Here is a 17,661-nt window from a genome sequence, read left to right as displayed (position 1 = left end):
AGGACACGGACCATTAATAATAAAAGTCATTATTCTTCGAAGAACCAGCCCCCTAGAACCACCACCCCAGTGTGGACCGCATGGGTACCAAGACCAGAGAACCAGCACAGCCATGAGGCACGCCACACCCCGAGTGACGGCCATCACCCCAAGTCCGATCAAGTGAACACAAACCAGTGCAGACCAGAAATGAACTGAAATGAGTGGAAAACTTGACAATACGAACAGAAGACGTCGCTACTGATCTCCTCAAGTCCCAACTCAATATCAGTTCATTTATTTAGAGATATTTTAAATTCCACAACTTCACCTTAAGCTAATGTTGTCACTGGCTGCAGATATTTGTGGTATCTCCATGATATTTTGTAACACTCACAGTCTGGATCTTCTTTGACTAATTTGATTTGCTGCATTTGGCTCGAAAGGGAGAAATTTATCTGTTGGAGCTTGTTCTCATTTATTTTCATTTATTTCGGTTTAGTTTCTTTCTCCTTTCTCATCTTTCACATGTCTTTGCTGTTGTTCAGCTCTTCTCTGTCGTCATACTCTTTAAATCTCAGAGCTGGAGCTTCTGTCGTGTTTTGGATCACACATGAAATAATCCTGGAGAGGATGCAGGCAAAAAAAATAAAATAATGACGATGATCATTTCAAGGATTTTATGCATAGATATCATATCTTACCAATGAAAATCAATCTGACGGGGAAATTTTATTTTATTTTAAAAGTTTTTTTTTCTGCAACTAAATTGGGCCGTTGAGATTGGATCCCAGAGGGTGGAGGTGGACTCTGCTTCTAGTCACATTGCATGAAAAGGTTTTGCGTCACTCAGCTAAAAAACATTAATTTTGTCTTATTCAACTTTCAATAATAGTGTTGATTCTTTTATAAAGACAAGGGGAATAGGTCGGATTTTAAATACCTGACATGTTTCAACAGTCACCTTCAGTCTTCTGGTAGATGTGACGTGTTTCTTTTTAGATGACGCGTCACATATATAATAAAAACGAAAAAAAAAATGCAACAACATTCACGAGATATCCTGAAAATGGTGCAATAAAACCGACACTGGGAGAAGGAAGGAAGGAAACCTCAGGTTGACTCACAAGGATGCAAAAAGACAAACCAGAAGAAGAGAATCTAAATTTGGCCATATCAGACTATTACCAACAAAACAATCACATTAAGGGCTGGACCGGAGCCAGAGTCATTAAATCAGAAAATAACAAATTTACGCGTTGGATCATGGAGGCCACTGAGGTCCGGAATCGGGCTGACGAGATCGTGGGTCTGGAGGATCTGTTGGGTCGATCAGGTCGGTCACGCCTACTGGGAAAACACCTTTTAATTGTGTGCTCCATTTGTACCCAGAAATCGGCATTTCTGAGTTCTGAGTTGGAGTTTTCAACTGGAAAACCTCAGTTACCAAGATGGCTGCCCCATGTGTAAACAGTAGCTAGAAACTCCTGCAATATTCCATTTAGAAGCAGATGTTTACTGCAGTAAACCAGTCGTACAGATAGTATTCTCCACATACATGATACTGTTACAGTGTTATTTAACTTTTTCACGTGTTATATGGGAACTACAAGTCCATGTCGTGCTAACATTGGACTAAACCATTAGCCTGGTAAAACCAAAACAGAGCCAAACACCATCGTGGCAAACTGGGATTAATAGTGTATTTTATCTACATTTGAATTAAACAATTAAAACTTTTGAATATTTTATGAATTTCTGCCTCGTGTGTTCTGGTAGATTTCATCACTGGAAATAATTCCATTCTTAAATTATCTGTTCATTCACAATTTGTGTTAAACTTAAATAGTCTAAATTTAGTGTAACATAGCATCAGTTAATATCATTTTTAATTTACTTTCACTTTGCATTGGTGGAAGTGTTTGTGGAGGCGGCCATCTTGTTTTCCCCTTGTCTTAATAAAAGAATCAACACTAGCTGGGTTCACATGGAGCCAAATATTACGATTACAATCTGTTTAGAAGCCGAAACCGAATAAAAATACTCTATGTAAACATCTCAATCAGAATAAAACCGACCCAAACAAGAATGAGACTTCATCGGGTTTCGTGGGGGGGTAGAATATTAATTTTCCCCAAACCGATGAAAACGGTGAATCTGAATGAAGTCAGGCTCTGTCTGGACGTAAATGCTCAGTGACGTTACCTCAACTGGAGAGCTTGTTTTTCATAACAACTCTGAAAGAACTAGACGTTATCTCATCTTCATCTAATCCATCCATCAAACTTCATTGAAGCTGGGATTAAGTGAAGCTGGAAAACCTTGAAGACCGGCTACTGTAAGGCTCAACAACACAACAGCAAAAGTGGATGTGAGCCCACAACCTTTCCAAACCAAGCTTTAATAATAAACGTGTAAAACCATTAGCAGCTACTGCCGATTAGACGAGACACCTCCATCTTTGATCAGTCACATGATGTTTTCATGTCACACGTCTGTAAAACGGTTCTTCTGGTTAGATATAGTGGTAGATGGAAACACCAGATCTGAATAGATCATCTCACATGGAAACAGTCGACCTGAAACCTTCCACTGGAAAGAGATGAAAGTCACCATGTAAACCCAGCTACTGTTATTCTGTATGACTGTCAGAAAAGGAAAAAGTAAGTGCTGGGTATTCCAGGTCTGGGTTTTTTTCTGACTGAAACCTCAGTTTGAAGTATCTGACATCGATTCATGAAATCATCAAGACAGATTTTCCAAATGCATTCCATCCACGTTTGCTGCGTCTTCTCTTTAGAAATGTCTCTGCGGCCTCACGGGACCGGTTTCACATTTGAAGGAGGTCCAGAAGGTTTCTGATTTAAAGAGTGTGACGACAGAGAGGAGCTGAACAACAGCTAATATCCCTAAAAATACTTGCGATACGATCACTCAAGGTGCATCCTGAGGGAGTTTAACAGAGTAAAGCCAAAGAAAACATTCACGCAAGGTAAAAGAAAACTGGCTCCAACACATAAATTTCTCCACAACGAGCCAAACGCTGAAAGTCAAGTGATTTTTCGAGGCCTTCCTCATCGTTCTCTCCTTCTTTTCCTTCCTCTCATGTCCAGTTTCTCTAGGCTCAATCTTTCGGGCTGGCGTCACATTAAAGAAAAGCATGTTTCCGCGTTGTTATCAGTCAGGATGTTAGCACTAGACCAGGAGATAACAGGCGTCCAACAACAGCCCATCTGCCTCATCTGCAAAACAACAACCAATCCGCTGCGTCTACGTCTCTGTTCCTGAACCCTGTGGATCCAGAAAAGGTCGAGATGACGAAGTCCCAGACACCAGAACAAATGGCTTCCGTCAAACACAGAGCGGCGGCAGCGGCTTCTCCCGATGCTAACGCACCGCTGGCTTTCAATTATATGAAGCAAAAACACATCAGGGAATAAAGCTTGTGACGTTTGTAAGAGAAAGTGTCACTCAAATAAAATAAAATAAATGTGTGTAAATGTGTTCTATGAGTTGTAGGTATGTGTAGCCATGTTCCCAGTATCGGCTGTGACGTCCTTGTGGAGCTTCATTCGTTATAATTTGAAATGCTGCCAAAACCAGATGTTTCATGAACCCTGAAGATTTTTCTACATTTCCACATGAAATTGACTCAAATCATCAGTGGATTTTTAGTTCTGAAAGTGGACAAAGAGAACCCAGTGAAACACACGAAACAGAAATATTTATTCAAGAAAACTCCTCATTTGTTCATATCAGTGAGTCTGTGTGTGAGTCTGTGAACTCCTTGTAACTAAATGTTTGTGGTAACAGCTCATCAGTGTCTACAGCAGCTTGGAGGAATTTGATCCCATTCCCCAGAACAGAACCAGTTCAGTTGTGAGATGTTGGTGTGTAATATAATAGATGTGTAATATTGGCCATCTTTGCTAAATATACAAACACACAAGTATTTTATTTTAGTTTCACTTTGTTAACTTGGTTCTCGGACTGACATTTTTAGTCATTTTTATGCAGAAATGTAGATCAAAATAACAACATCAGAACCTCATCCCTCCATGAAACATGGGGGCGCTAATGTCCTGGTTTGGGCCTGTTCTGCTGCATCTGCTCATCATTGATGGACCAATGAACTGTGAATTCTACCAGTGAACTCTGAAAGAAAATGTCAGGACATGAGTCCATGAGCTGAATGTGAAGAGAAACTGGGTCATGGAGGAAGACAAGGAGCCCAAGAACACCAGTGGTTCTCCAGAAGAACGGTTAAAGAACAGTTAACCTCCTGAGACCTAAGGTTTTGATTGCGATGCATTTTAAATTTCTCAAAGGTATTTGGCATTAGTAGGAACTAAAAAGTATAAAAATAATAATAATAATAACAAGGGATCATATCACTGTATGTTACAATAAAGTCACGAATGAATAACAAAATATAAAACTGTTTATTTTAAAACCTGATCATGGCTGAGTGAAGTCAGATGTGATGAAATCCCAACGTCCTCAAACGAGTACTTGCTAATTAGCGACGCCGTAGCTCGTTACTATCAACAGAATTAGTTCAATTTGTGCATCATATCAAACTAGAACATCGTTATCGTTTCTTGTATATATTCTTGTCTATTTCTGTGCCGACAAGGACATTTCCATTGATCAGCTGTTAGTTACAAGGAGCTCACAGACTCACACACTGGACACAAGGACTCACTGATAGGAACAAATGATGAATTTTCTTAAATAAACAAACAAATAAGTGTAATATTTCTGTGTCATGTGTTTGGTTGGGTTCTCTTTGTCTAGTTTAAGGACTTCTGTCGATGTTTTGAGTCATTCTTTCTCAGAAATTTAGAAAATTCTCTAGATGCAAAAAAGTTCTGAGACCATATGTCCTCATATGGGGACGCTGAGTTTTAACGTGGCAGCTACTTATTCTGCGTCATTTAAACTTTTATCCTCTTAACTAGATGCTAGTTGGTGTAAAAACACGATAGCATCATTTCAGCTGATTCATTCTGCAGCCGATCACGTATCAAAAGTGGATAAAAACGATTATTTATCAGATTATTTATGATTATGAACTTTTCTAGTTTAATATGACACAGATTCTAACAGTAACAAGCTGTAACTTCACTAACTAGCAAGTGCTAATGAGGATGTTAGGACAGTTCATTATTTGCAATTCTGTTTTTGCACAGCAACGTTCAGACATGAAAATTAACAGTTTTATATTTTGTTACATATTGATGACTTCATTATAATGTTGATATACTATTTATATTAATATTATTATATGAAATAACCCCAATGTCCACACATGAGGACATAATTTATTCCAAAAACTACTTCCTGTTCAAAGACTAAATGCTTAGTTTTTATAGTTCTTAGGTCCTAATAATCCCAAATAAAGAAAAATGGAGAAATTAAACATGCAAACTAAACAACAGCTCAGGTCTCTGTGCTTCATACATATCAGTGCATGTGTCTGTATCTGTTTACTCCTCATATTCCCCATGAAAAAGAAAAAGAGAAGAAGAAGTCACATGGTGCCCCCCATCTACATGCACCTCTACAGATACTGAAGCACTCAGACAACCAGCAGACAGATATTTCACCAACAGCCCCCAGACTGCCTCGATCGGCTCAGCAGAGACACGTTTCAGGACTTTTCCCTCTTCTCCAACTCACCGGCTCGTCCAGTGGCTCCTGCTCGTAGGATTCATAATAGTCGCTGTGGCTGAGGTCGCTGGCGAGGTTGCTGTAGAAAATGTAGGCGAGTAATAGCAGAGATATTCCCAGTAGGTGCATGGTGCCGGTCAATCCTCAGGGGTTTACAATCCAACGAGTAGAAAAGGTTAAATTTAAAAAGCCCTCTCCGGTGTCAGCGCGTCCCCTCTGCAGCTGGCACCGCGCTTTCATTTGGTCTCCACTTCTTCTTCTTCTTCTTCTCTTTCCTCGGTCCTCGGTCCTCGTCCCCTCGTCCACTCGTCTGTCTGACTTTCTGACTTCTCCGAGCTCTGTGTCCGCTCCTCGGAGGCTCTGCAGCACATGTGAGGAGGGTCCCGCTGTGGATGGGAGCCCGGTGGGTTTCTGAGACCACATGAACCAGGAGGGACCGAAGAGCCACCTTCAAAATAAGAGCCTGGCTCCGGCCAACACTTCACTAAAAAAAAGTCCGAGTGTTTTTAAGGAGCTTTTTAGTTGGACTATCTGACAGGGGGTGTCCACTCAAACCTGCATCTGTCCTGGGGAGTCCAATCAAAAGTCCAGTATTTGTTTCCTGTCTTCTCACCTGATAATTAATTAATGAATTAATTAGTTAATTGAAATGTGTCTCCACATGCGTACCCAGCCAGAGCTTGAGATCTGATCTATGTTAGTGATGTGCGGATCGATACCGAAATATCGATACCTCCTATACCAGGTATTACGCTATAATTCTCAAATCAAAATACTACTTTAGTCATTTGAGGTAATGTAGGTACTTAGTGGAAAGTAACTAAACTACTGAGTTGTGGCAACACAACAAACCTTGTGAAACACCTCAGGTTAAACCACAACAGAGAATACGAGGCATTAATGATGAGGAGGACAGAAAACAGTGTCACAACTGAGATGAAAGGTTTCATTTTATAGTAGTTCTTAATAGTTTTTGAAACATTTTCACATGTTTTGTATGATTGTGTCTCTGTTCGGTTTTTCTGTTGTTACATTAGCTCAGTTATATAGTAAATGAGGCCACCACCTCAATATACTTAATAAATAAATAAGCTACCTGGATATCTTGTATTCTTTATAAAGTTATGATTTGAAATACTCTACATTTTTTAGCGGTTTACCAGACACATTAGGGTGTATTTACACAAAAGATCGGTATCGGATCTGTATTGCCGATACCAGTCTGAATTTTACACACTATGGATAGGAAAAGATATCAGTGGTATCAACATCACTAGCGTGCATGTGTGTAAACAAGCAGCAGCGCCACCATGTGGTCAGTAGAATATTGTATCAGCTGCTGTCTCTAATGGATCTCTACCTACCACTGGACCAGAACCAGGAACACATGGTTGGAGACATGCAGACGTGATCCAGATTTAGGAACCAGATGGAAAGACTCTCACACGTTAAGTTCTAATTTATTATGAGACAAAGACTCAGACTTAAGACAGATTTGAATCATCTCCTGAGTTGATTCTAGTTCAGATCAGTTTCTTGTTTAGTTTGATTCTCAGCTCCAGGTCCAGAACCTTTTAAAAGTCTCATCACTAATGAACAGACGTCTCTTATTCAGGTTCATTTCTACCAGTGGATGAGTTCAACTCGTCTCCTGGTAAGTAGCTTTAATGGGACCAGGACTCATTGTGTTTAAAGGAATGAGGTCACATGTCCCAGACCACGTCCACATATGGACTGACACCAGATCAGGGTTCACACCTGGACTCTAGAGACTCTAGGACTCTTAAAAACCACAAGAAAGACAAAATAAAATAAGATTAGATTAAAATAAAAGACAAATAAGTATCATCTAGTAAAAATCTCCCTCACTAGTCTGTAAAATGAAAAACGTAATGAAGCTGAATAAAGTGAATAATCGCAGTGTATTTTGAAACAGGTGAATTCACTTGACTTTGAGAGACTTTTTGTGCAGGACATTAGAAACAGACACAGTTCAGAGGAACTAATGTGCACCATTGAACTGCAGGTCATTGACACTGTTGTACTCTGACCTCTCAGCCACTCAGCACTTACCAGACACATTATTGTAATAAAATCAGATCTAATTAGATTCATATATGATTCATGTACTTGAGGAACTGGTGTGGGCTGCCATGCAAGGCGTCCAGGGAGCAGTTTGGGGGGTTTAGGTGTTTGTTCAAGACACGGACACAGAGGGCATTGATCTCACCCCTGACTGTGTAATAGCAAACATCTGGCCAAACAGAACTTATCCACCTCCACCGCCTTAAAGGATCTGAACCCACTCACCAACCAGGTGAATGCTGAAGATTGGACTGGAGGTGATGAAGGGACCAGTGGAGCTGCCCCATCATCCTGGCCCCCAAGAAACAAGTAACTATCAGGATTTCAGGAAATAAATGTGATATGTTCACTTCATCCTGCCTTTAAATCACCTCAAAATAAAACTTTACCTTTCTACCATGATTGGGCTCAGTGCTCCTGTTTCCTGTACTTTCAAAAGGATGTTCACCTTAAGCAAAGGAGCTCAAGAATCTTTGGCATTTAATCCATCAGAGCTGGTCTTCACCTTTAAACTATTCAAACAAACCTGGCTTCAGTGTAAGATTTGCTTTTTCACTTTCACTAAACTATATAAATAAATGAGTATGTATTAGTATATTCTCTAAAATATGCGTTTTTTTGTGCATTCATGCTGAAACAGTCCATTGAAATATGCTAACCACCGTGGACAAGCTGTAGTGTTATAGCGATATTTTGCATCCTGTTAACGTGAAGGGATCAGTAAAGATTTACAGAGCAGCTCCTCTAAAGTGAAGCCAAAGCTAGCAGAGCTCCCCCTGGTGGCTAGAGGCTGCAGTATAGGTCATAAGCTCCACCCCCTCTGTGTTAGTGGGCGGGACTTGAGCCTAAACTAAAATATTAAAACACACGTAAAATATAATTTCAGTCATTTTAGGAAATTAATGTAAACTTTTCTTAGAAGTTGTGTTTTAGTTTAGAAACAGGATGTGACATCATGATCACTACAGGTTGCCATGCCAACCTGTCCTGTACGGCTGTGAGAGTAGGAGAAAATAATTAAATAAATATACAAGTTCAGTGTATAATCCAACATTTCCTTGTAGCCGGTGGAGGTAGAGCAGAGAGTCGGATTAATTAAACCAAAGCACCAGTGAGTCTGGAGGAAGTGTGGGCGGGGCATCGATATTGTGGCTCCGCCCTCCGACCTCACTGAGTAACAAGATGGCTGCGCCCGTATCCCCAGGAAATTGCATCAGCTCGGCCTATGAGACATGTTTTGTCCATACTTATACAGTCAATACACATTACATGTATATATTGTATATAATTATACATTACAATGTGTCTCCAGCCAGCACTTCAGATCTGATCTCAGTTTCTCAGTATATAAACACGACAACTTCATCTGTTTTGCTTCACGAAGGCAAATCAAGACTTAAAAACATTGGTTGTTTGACAAGCTTCAAGAATTCATCCTAAAATTTGACTAAAAAAAAAAAAAAAAGACTTTCGAAGCAAATCTGAACCATCTGTGGAGGGGTCACGGTTTATTTTCTCAGTTCCACTTCAAGAAGAATATCAGCCAAAAAACTCTCAAAAGTGTTTAAAGGCCAAATATAGCCACAGCATAGCACCGGAGATAACTGATCAATCATGATGTAGTTACACACCAGTGTACCTTTTATTTATTTATTTATTTCCCAGACAATGAACCAGTTTGGGAAATGATTTTAGAGCCAGACTCACGTTCCCAGAGGGCTGTAGGAGTGAAGAGGTGAACTAAGTCCACACTGTGAGCAGGTTCAGCTGAAATAACTGGCCCTGGACAGAAATGGATGAACAGAGTTACACACACACACACACACACACACACACACACACACACACACACATGGCGGAGTGGAAAGGTTGCACTGTGTAGGGGGTCTCTCCATCACCAAATTTAGCCAAGAATCTGTTGTACTGAGGAATGTGTGAGTGTGTGTGTGAGGGGCCACTCTGCAGACATTTAGGGGATATAAAATCCTTCATGGCCGACATTCCAATGTATTACAGGCACACAGACTGAGAGCCTAAGGAAGTTCCTTTCTTACTGGTATATTAGGTTTGGAATAAAAAAAAATGACCAAGTTGGAAGGAGCAGCAGTGAGTTGGTGTGAATCAGAGAAACAAAGAAGTTCCTGCAAAAAATTTCTGACTGAGAGGAAACTGTAGACGCCGGACGTGTGCAGGTGAGTTCAGCATTGAGGCCGTGTGTCAGCTCCTTAACCCTTCAGAATATCTGGGGGGAAAAAAAGTGATACGGACAACTTCCTGTTCAAATATTTCAAAATAAAAGTCTCTAATCTGTAAAACTGTCTAATCTTCACGCAGGAAAAATCAAAGAGAAGAGTAGTTTGGTTTAAATGTCGTTTTTTAGGACTAAAGTTTTTCGTACTCTTTCATAAATTCTGATCCTAACCCTGTGGCTGCTGTGTTTGGTGTTTCTGGTGAGGATGAGGAACTCCGAATGACTTCCCCCGAGCCTCATGCGATTTCTTTTTCCCTGCTCCTGGCCAGATGGGACATTTTGCTCAGATGGAAGGAGGCGGCCTCGCCCGCACACATTCAGTGCTGACGACTGTACCCGACCCCGAGGACACGTGATTCACATTCCCAATGTGCCATTATTATTGTTTTTATACTAATTCTGAAAATCTAAAAGAAAATGTCAGGACATGAGTCCATGAGCTGAATGTGAAGAGAAACTGGGTCATGGAGGAAAACAAGGAGCCCAAGAACACCAGTGGTTCTCCAGAAGAACAGTGTAAAATATTATGTCCCCATATGTGGACACTGGGATTATATCACTATGTGTTACAATAAAGTCATGTGTAACAAAATATGAAACTGTTTATTTTAATACCTGAACATTACTGTGCAAAGACAGAAATGATGAAATCCCAACGTCCTCAAACAGGTACTGGCTAAGTAGCGACTTCGTAGCTCGTTACTATCGACAGAATTAGTTAAATCTGTGCATCATATCAAATTTAAAAACATAATTAGCATAAATAAACAAGTTTCAGAGACAAAGAAAATACAAACAGTGTACTTGTTTTTTTGAGCCAATATCACACATCTGTGTGAAAGGTGTGAAAGTTAAGTGCATCTCTAGGATTATAAATTTATTTCAAGACTGAATTCAGTCAATGTGAAGAGAAACTGGGTCATGGAGGAAGACAAGCCCAAGAACACCAGTGGTTCTCCAAGATCCAAGATTCTTTATTGTCAAATACTTTGTAACAGTGCAGCATCATTCTTGGTGCACGGGTCCCACTTTACTTCACAGACGCAAAATACAAAAAATAAAATAGAAAAAGATCAGAAATGCACAAAAAGAATAAAGTGGAATTGTGCATGTGTGTGTATATGTGGATCTGAGAGAAACAGGCTAAAAAAACATCTGCTTAATCTGCTTTTATGTCATAATCTTATAGTTATTTTTTTATTTTTTTATTTTATGTTTTACAGTTTGTATTCCCCCTATTTTTATTTACTTGTTTTTTTTATCATTATTTATTTATTTCCATCTTGATTTTTAGTGTTTCTATATTTTATTTTGTATTTTATTCTACATTTTATTTCATTTTACTTTTAATGTTCTTATATCTTACTGTTTTTTATCTATTTTATGAGTTTATTTTTACTTATTTAATTTATATTGATCTTTTATTTTTACTTGTCCTTTTCACAGTGTGGTTTAGTCTCCATGTCATTTCTTCTTCTTATATATTGTTGAATGACATTCAGTTGTTCTGAAAGGTGCTTTATAAATAAAAAATGTCCCCATATGAGGACATAGGGTCTCAAGAGGTTGAAGAAGATGAATGTTTAGGAACCAGTTTTAAGTTACATTCCAAGCTGCATATGCAGAATGTCCCTATATTTCTATTCTCCTTTATATATTTTTAATTTTTTTGTAAATTTGTGCAAATGTTTTACTGTTTCTTGTTTACTTTCTACTGTGACAAGGACATTTGCCATATGTGGGAATGAAAATGAGTGAAATCATCAGCAGATTTTCACTCAAATCTTGAAAGCAGACAAAGACAACACAAACAAACACATCAAACACAGATAGTTTACTTGTTTATTCAGGAAAATTAGTCAATATCACACATCTGTAAGTGCACCTCAAGGATTATAAATTAATTTCAAGACTAGTCCGTGTATATTGGAGTCAAAGTGAAGAGAAACTCTCTTTGTCTACTTTCAGGACTTAGCTACACAACTGTACAAACGTAAATGTGCAAGTTTCAGACGTTCAGTATAAATTATAACAACTGTTCTTCTCGAGTTCTTGGTGGAGTTGAATGAGTCCAGTGGAGCGGGAGCGGCTGAATAATCTCAGGGAGGTGGCACCGTTTCCTCCTCTAACACATGCACACAGATGCCTCTTTAGGAAAGTATACACAAATGTGTGTGTGTGTGTGAGTGTGTATAATCAGTCAAACTGTGGGAATTGTTGGTTTACCGGAACTTAACAAACAATTGAATGGGTGTTTTGTTAGTGTGTGTGTGTGTGTGTGTGTGTGTGTGTGCAGAACTTGTGTTTCATGTTGAATTTTGTATATATTTATGAAAATATTATTTAAAGCTCTATAATCTGGGTCTAGTCGTATATTTATATATGTATATATGTAGTAGATATAAAGTGTTTAGAGTATATGAGGGAAAAGAACATATGAGGATAAAATATGTGCATATGTAGATAAATATATGTTTCTAGAGAGTTTTATATAGAACATACACACCATATATAAATACTGTATAAAATATGTGTAGAATTTATATAATAATAACACAGCTGAGAGGAGAGGAGTGCATCACGTGATGCCTCTGACACAGGTAAGACATGAATAGATGGAGGATGTGGAATAGTTTGTGATACTGGTGAAAGGACGTGACGTGACGCTGCCCCTCCCTCTCTTCTCTCTGCTTCGTGTCTGGAAGGAAAAGCATGTTGGCGCAGAGATAAGCCTCCTTTGTTCACCGGCTGACACTTAAGCCGTTTTCACACATGAACTCCAGACAATATCCGGCCCAATGATTTTCGGGGCATTGTCTGGTAGTTGCCCTTTCACACTTGCAGCTACTAGAAATACTTGCGTTGATGTCAATATTACACGTTCTTATTTATCGTGCGAGTCAAACCCAACTCACTTTACTCTAAGATTAAACCGCTTTAAAGTCAGTTTCTGACTTATTCTGATGTTGGTTTGCCCAGTCCAGGAACTAGAACTGGTCATTTGGTTTCATGCACCAATCAGCCACAACATTATGACCACCGACAGGAGAAGTTAATAACATCTAAACCATCTTGTTTCAGTTCAGTTTTCTTCTGGGAAACTTTAGGGTATTTACTCATTGGTGTGGATGTTACCTAGACCAAGCCACTAATGCTGCCCCCCCCCCGCCCCATAGCAATGACACTCCTTGGGATGATCCACAGAGGATCAACCCATAGGACCCAACGGGACACCACAGGGCACCCTCAGAGGACCCTTGTCCATTCTATGATGAGTCAACTCTTTTGGAGACCTACACAATATCAGATAGGTGGTCATAATGTTATGCCTGATCAGTGTATAATATCAGAGCTGCACAATTCCCAATTGTAAAATATGTCTAGGATGAATTGCATCAATGGGTTTAACAGCTTTAGCGACATTTTTATGAAGTCGATCATGAGCCACGAGTCCACTGTTAAAGAGCACATTTAGTGAGATTTAATGGATACACTGCTATTCTGATCAAGTGCGATATTAACACAGCCTCATAAGCCCCCATCAAGAAACCAGATCTGATCTGGAGTCGCCATTTCATGGCCATGTAAATTCAACATGACGAGTGGCACGGTTGCATCATCCGTCCATTGTTCTGTTTCAGCATGCTGCTCCGTTTTTTTTTGTCGCCAGTAATTTCACAAAATGTTCTTTTCTTGCATGGCTACGATTGTAAAAGCCATTGTTTAAGCAAATCAGCAAAGAACCACAACGTTGTTTTGCAAGTTGTGAGTCATTCCCAGGTTCTGAGGCCTGAGTCCATGCAGCGTTCACTTCGACAACTACTTCTGACTTTGTCTTAGTCGCATTTTAGTTAGTTCATCTTTTAACGTTTTATTCAACACAAAGTCACTGCATTAATGTTGACTTTTATTACAGTTAACAGTAGAGGGTATGAACGTAATGTCACAGGAAGCTGAAGTCTCCATGGTTACGGCTACTGAGAGTCAAAAAGTGATGGTTGATCATGGAGATAAGCAGCATTAGCTTGAATCATAGGATTAAATAGCATCTAAATTAAAAAATTAAAAATGGTGAAGAGCTGTTGTTTGATTGACTGAACCAACAGATCTGAAAAGCAGTCAGAGATATGTTTTATATTTTTACAGAAATCTGCCAAAGAAAACAGAAGTAAATGTTTCGCTGCATTTGAAGAAACAACTGGAATCCAGACACAGAAACCTGGTGTTGTGGTTCATTTAGTGTCAGGTAATATTAATTTAATATTTAATATAGTTACGTTCTAGTTATGTTCAATAAATAACAATAAAACAATAAACTGAATATTTGTGATCACTCTTCTTCATCCTTTTGACGCTACAGTATTGTATAGATAACGTTACTTCTCAGTGAAGCTCTTAGCATTAGCATCTTTTATTTAGCTACATTTATCAGAACTGAAATTAACTAAAACTAACTTAAACTGAGACTAATACACTTTTCTATATTCATACTAGTTCATATGGATCATTGTTGAGTTCAGTTGTTCTTAATTTGATCTGATAATCCACATTTTTATTTTTGCCACTCAGTTTAGGTAGCTAACGCTAATGCTAACTAATCATGGGATCATCCCTATGTTCCTATGTTGTATGTGACCGGGGAACATAGGACCCTTTTTTTTAAAAAGGCTTAGGGTTAGGGACCTGGGAACATAGGTACGCTCCCCTAATCATCTGTTTTGAAGCCTGACATTCAAACTAAACGTGATCACATCAAACAATGTTCCAGTCGCATTGTCTTAACATTTCGTCACAGATTTTATCCTCAGATCTTAGTTTTAACTCGTCAGCGTCTTGTCTCAGTAACATTGTGTGCATTCCTGTGTGATTAAACTAGCTCCATCTCAACCAACAGCTACACATCCTGATTAACAGGAGCTGAACTCTGCTCCGTTTGCAAGTGTGAATGTTCACTGGAGTAAATAAAGGACCGAATGTCCTGTACCTCGCTGCCTCACACCAAGGTCATAGCGCACGGTTTAATGAGCCATTTGATAAATAAAGAAAACAAACACAATCCCTGAAACAGCTTCGTCTGCTCCATGTTTCTCGTTGACTGTCGACTTTCTTCAAACCCAATTTAGGGACCAATAATATTTGGCCCGCGCCTCAATTTGTATAATTAACCATAGGTGTCATAATTTTATCCCATCGTCAGCGTTCTCAGTGTATGTTGTATAATTGAAGTCTGTGTGATTAATGGGGGCAGGTTTTGTCAGTTTATTGCTCCAGTAAGTACAGTTTTGTCCCATGTTGCTTTGTTGCTTACACTAAATGTCTTTGTATTTGGACACTAGGTCCAAGACCTCGTAATGATCCACGTCCGTCTTTAAATATTTCTTCCATTATTTTCCTCATTTAAAGAAGCCAGATAAATGTTCAGTAATTATTTTTGAACATAAATGTGAAGCATAATAACCAGCGTCAGGCCAGCGCTACTTTTCAAAAAGACTTTGTGATAATGTTTATTTTGCACATGCATGCTGTGTTTACCCACATTTAACTAAACGTGCTGTAGAATTTGGGAACCCCGGCTTTAGACCGACTGCTTGTTTTTCTGGGTTTTTCTGTTTTGGAGCATGAGTAACGTTTTCAGCCCTCATCAAGACGACTCGGTTCAATTGGGGAACTTTGTTGGGAAAATCCCTCCCTACCAGCCGGTGGAAAGAAAGTCAACAGTCAACGGCAAACGTGGGTGTGAAGCTTTCAGCTGTTTTGTGGGTTCTGTTTCTTTTCTTTATTTATCAAATGCACATCGGTCAATAAAACAATAACAGAATGTGAGAGGGTCCGACATGGGTGTCTGGTGCCTTTCAAACTAAAGCGACATGGGTCCTTCACAAAATACAAGTGGAGGCTTTTCTCGAGCCGAGGTTAGCTGTTAGCAAGCAGGGCGTGGTTTATTAAATGCACATGAAAAAAACTAATTATTGCCTTAATCGGACTCTAACTAGACAACTTAAGTTAACACGTTACTCCAACTAATATCTGAGTTCTCATTATCCGATTAAGACAATGAGATTAAGACAATATCGCCACCTAGTGAGGAGGAGGAGGTCATGTTCCCGTCAGTTATTCTGTTTTCTCCGCTGCATATAAACTGGGACAAGGACTGTAGTCAGAAAGTCGAATTTCGAGCATAGCTCCATTAAGCTGTGAATGTAAACGCAGTGATTGCGCGTTGAGTTGCTTCCTGAGTTTACTCTGGTGAGTGTTCACACTAAATACGAACCGCACCAGAGTTCAACAGAATCAGACTATCAGAGGAAACTAACTCTGATCTATTCAAAGCGAAACCAAACAGCTCTGGTGTGAAAGCGACCTTAGTTACAGCTGGCCATGCATCGTTCGTTGTGTTTACATTCCCCCTAGAAATACACAAAACCTAAATATCTCAATAAGAATTTGGTAATGGAAACATTTCTAAAAACCTCTCAAATATCTAAAGCGAAACCACTTTCACGCTCTCATGAGGCGGTTTCTCAGACGTATCGATATAAAAGTTTATCTCTTAAGTGCAATGGAAACACTTTCTTGTCGTTTCCCTGGAGATGATGCAGGAGGTCATGTGACCAGTTCATCTGAATCCATATTCCTTAACGTAACGACCACGTAAAGATGAGACTTTACCAGAGTTACAGTTCATTCACAAAACACCTTTCAATGGAAACACGTATCAAAGAGCAGTTGGACTTTATCAACGTTTAAAAATATCGCTTTTATTTTGCAGAAATTTTGCAGCTGGTGTCAGATATCGACATCTCAGCCTCTGCTGCTTCGACTTTAACTGCTCCGACACAAATTTTGTCAGCTTCAGACATCACATTAACAATCTGATTCCAGGTGTAAACACTAATCTGGTGTGAGTCCATGTGTGGAGGTGGTCTGGGACACATTGACCTCATTCCTTTGGTTAATGTGGACCCACAATGAGTCCCATTAACCCCCGGAGACATTTGTTTGGAATGTATCTTAATTTATTTGAGATAAGATTAAGATCTTTAGGTATTTGGGATCAGTAGTAGAATAATAAGCATAAAAAATAAACATCATCTTTGAACTGGAAGTAGTTTTTGAAAGAATTGATGCGGACGCAGGAATTATTTCAGTGTATATTAGAATTTAAGTCACCAGTGTGTAACAACGATGAAAACCCAATGTCCTCAAACCGGTACTTGATTTGTTAAATGTGCATGTTGCATCAAACAAGAAAAGTTAATAAGTGTTGTGGTGGCAATTTGCCTCAAACTAACAACAAAACAAACAAAAAATACGTCATAAACAAACTAGATTCAAATCAAACGGTGACTGAGGCTTTCAGGGGTTTGGATCATCACAGACTGAGAGAAAAAAGTCCATTGTCCAGGAAAAAAAAGGACTTTTACTGTGGTTTATTTAGACAATCTGCAAAGAGAAAAAATACAGCGAAGACTTCTGCTGCCTCTCACCATAACTCCTCCCAGTGCCTGGCTCACCTTCCTCTACTTATGCCCTCGCCTCACCTGGTGTGCCCCAGTTACCTAACGCCTTCAAAATAAAAGCACTGACAGATAATCAAAAATAAACAGAAATGTATTTATAAACCCACTCGTCTAAGCTTGAAAAATCAAATAAATAACTAATATTTAAACAAG

General features: G+C 39.2%; 1 protein-coding gene across 2 annotated transcripts in view; it reads right to left on the bottom strand.

Annotated features, from left to right (window-relative positions):
* vegfc (vascular endothelial growth factor c) overlaps positions 1-17,661 on the bottom strand; it is a 51,280-nt gene that overhangs the window by 27,156 nt on the left and 6,463 nt on the right. The window contains exon 1 of one of the 2 annotated variants that reach the window (XM_047577667.1): positions 5,662-6,163. The exons of the other annotated variant lie outside the window; for it this stretch is intronic. Within the exon in view, the coding sequence (XP_047433623.1) occupies positions 5,662-5,781 (120 nt within the window). The 5' untranslated portion in view covers positions 5,782-6,163. Of the gene's footprint in view, positions 1-5,661; positions 6,164-17,661 lie in introns of those variants that run through there. 2 annotated transcript variants of the gene reach the window in all.

The sequence above is a fragment of the Mugil cephalus genome, chromosome 2, assembly GCF_022458985.1.
Source record: "Mugil cephalus isolate CIBA_MC_2020 chromosome 2, CIBA_Mcephalus_1.1, whole genome shotgun sequence".
Taxonomy (NCBI): Eukaryota; Metazoa; Chordata; class Actinopteri; order Mugiliformes; family Mugilidae; genus Mugil; species Mugil cephalus.
This window is presented reverse-complemented; position numbering and strand designations above follow the sequence as displayed.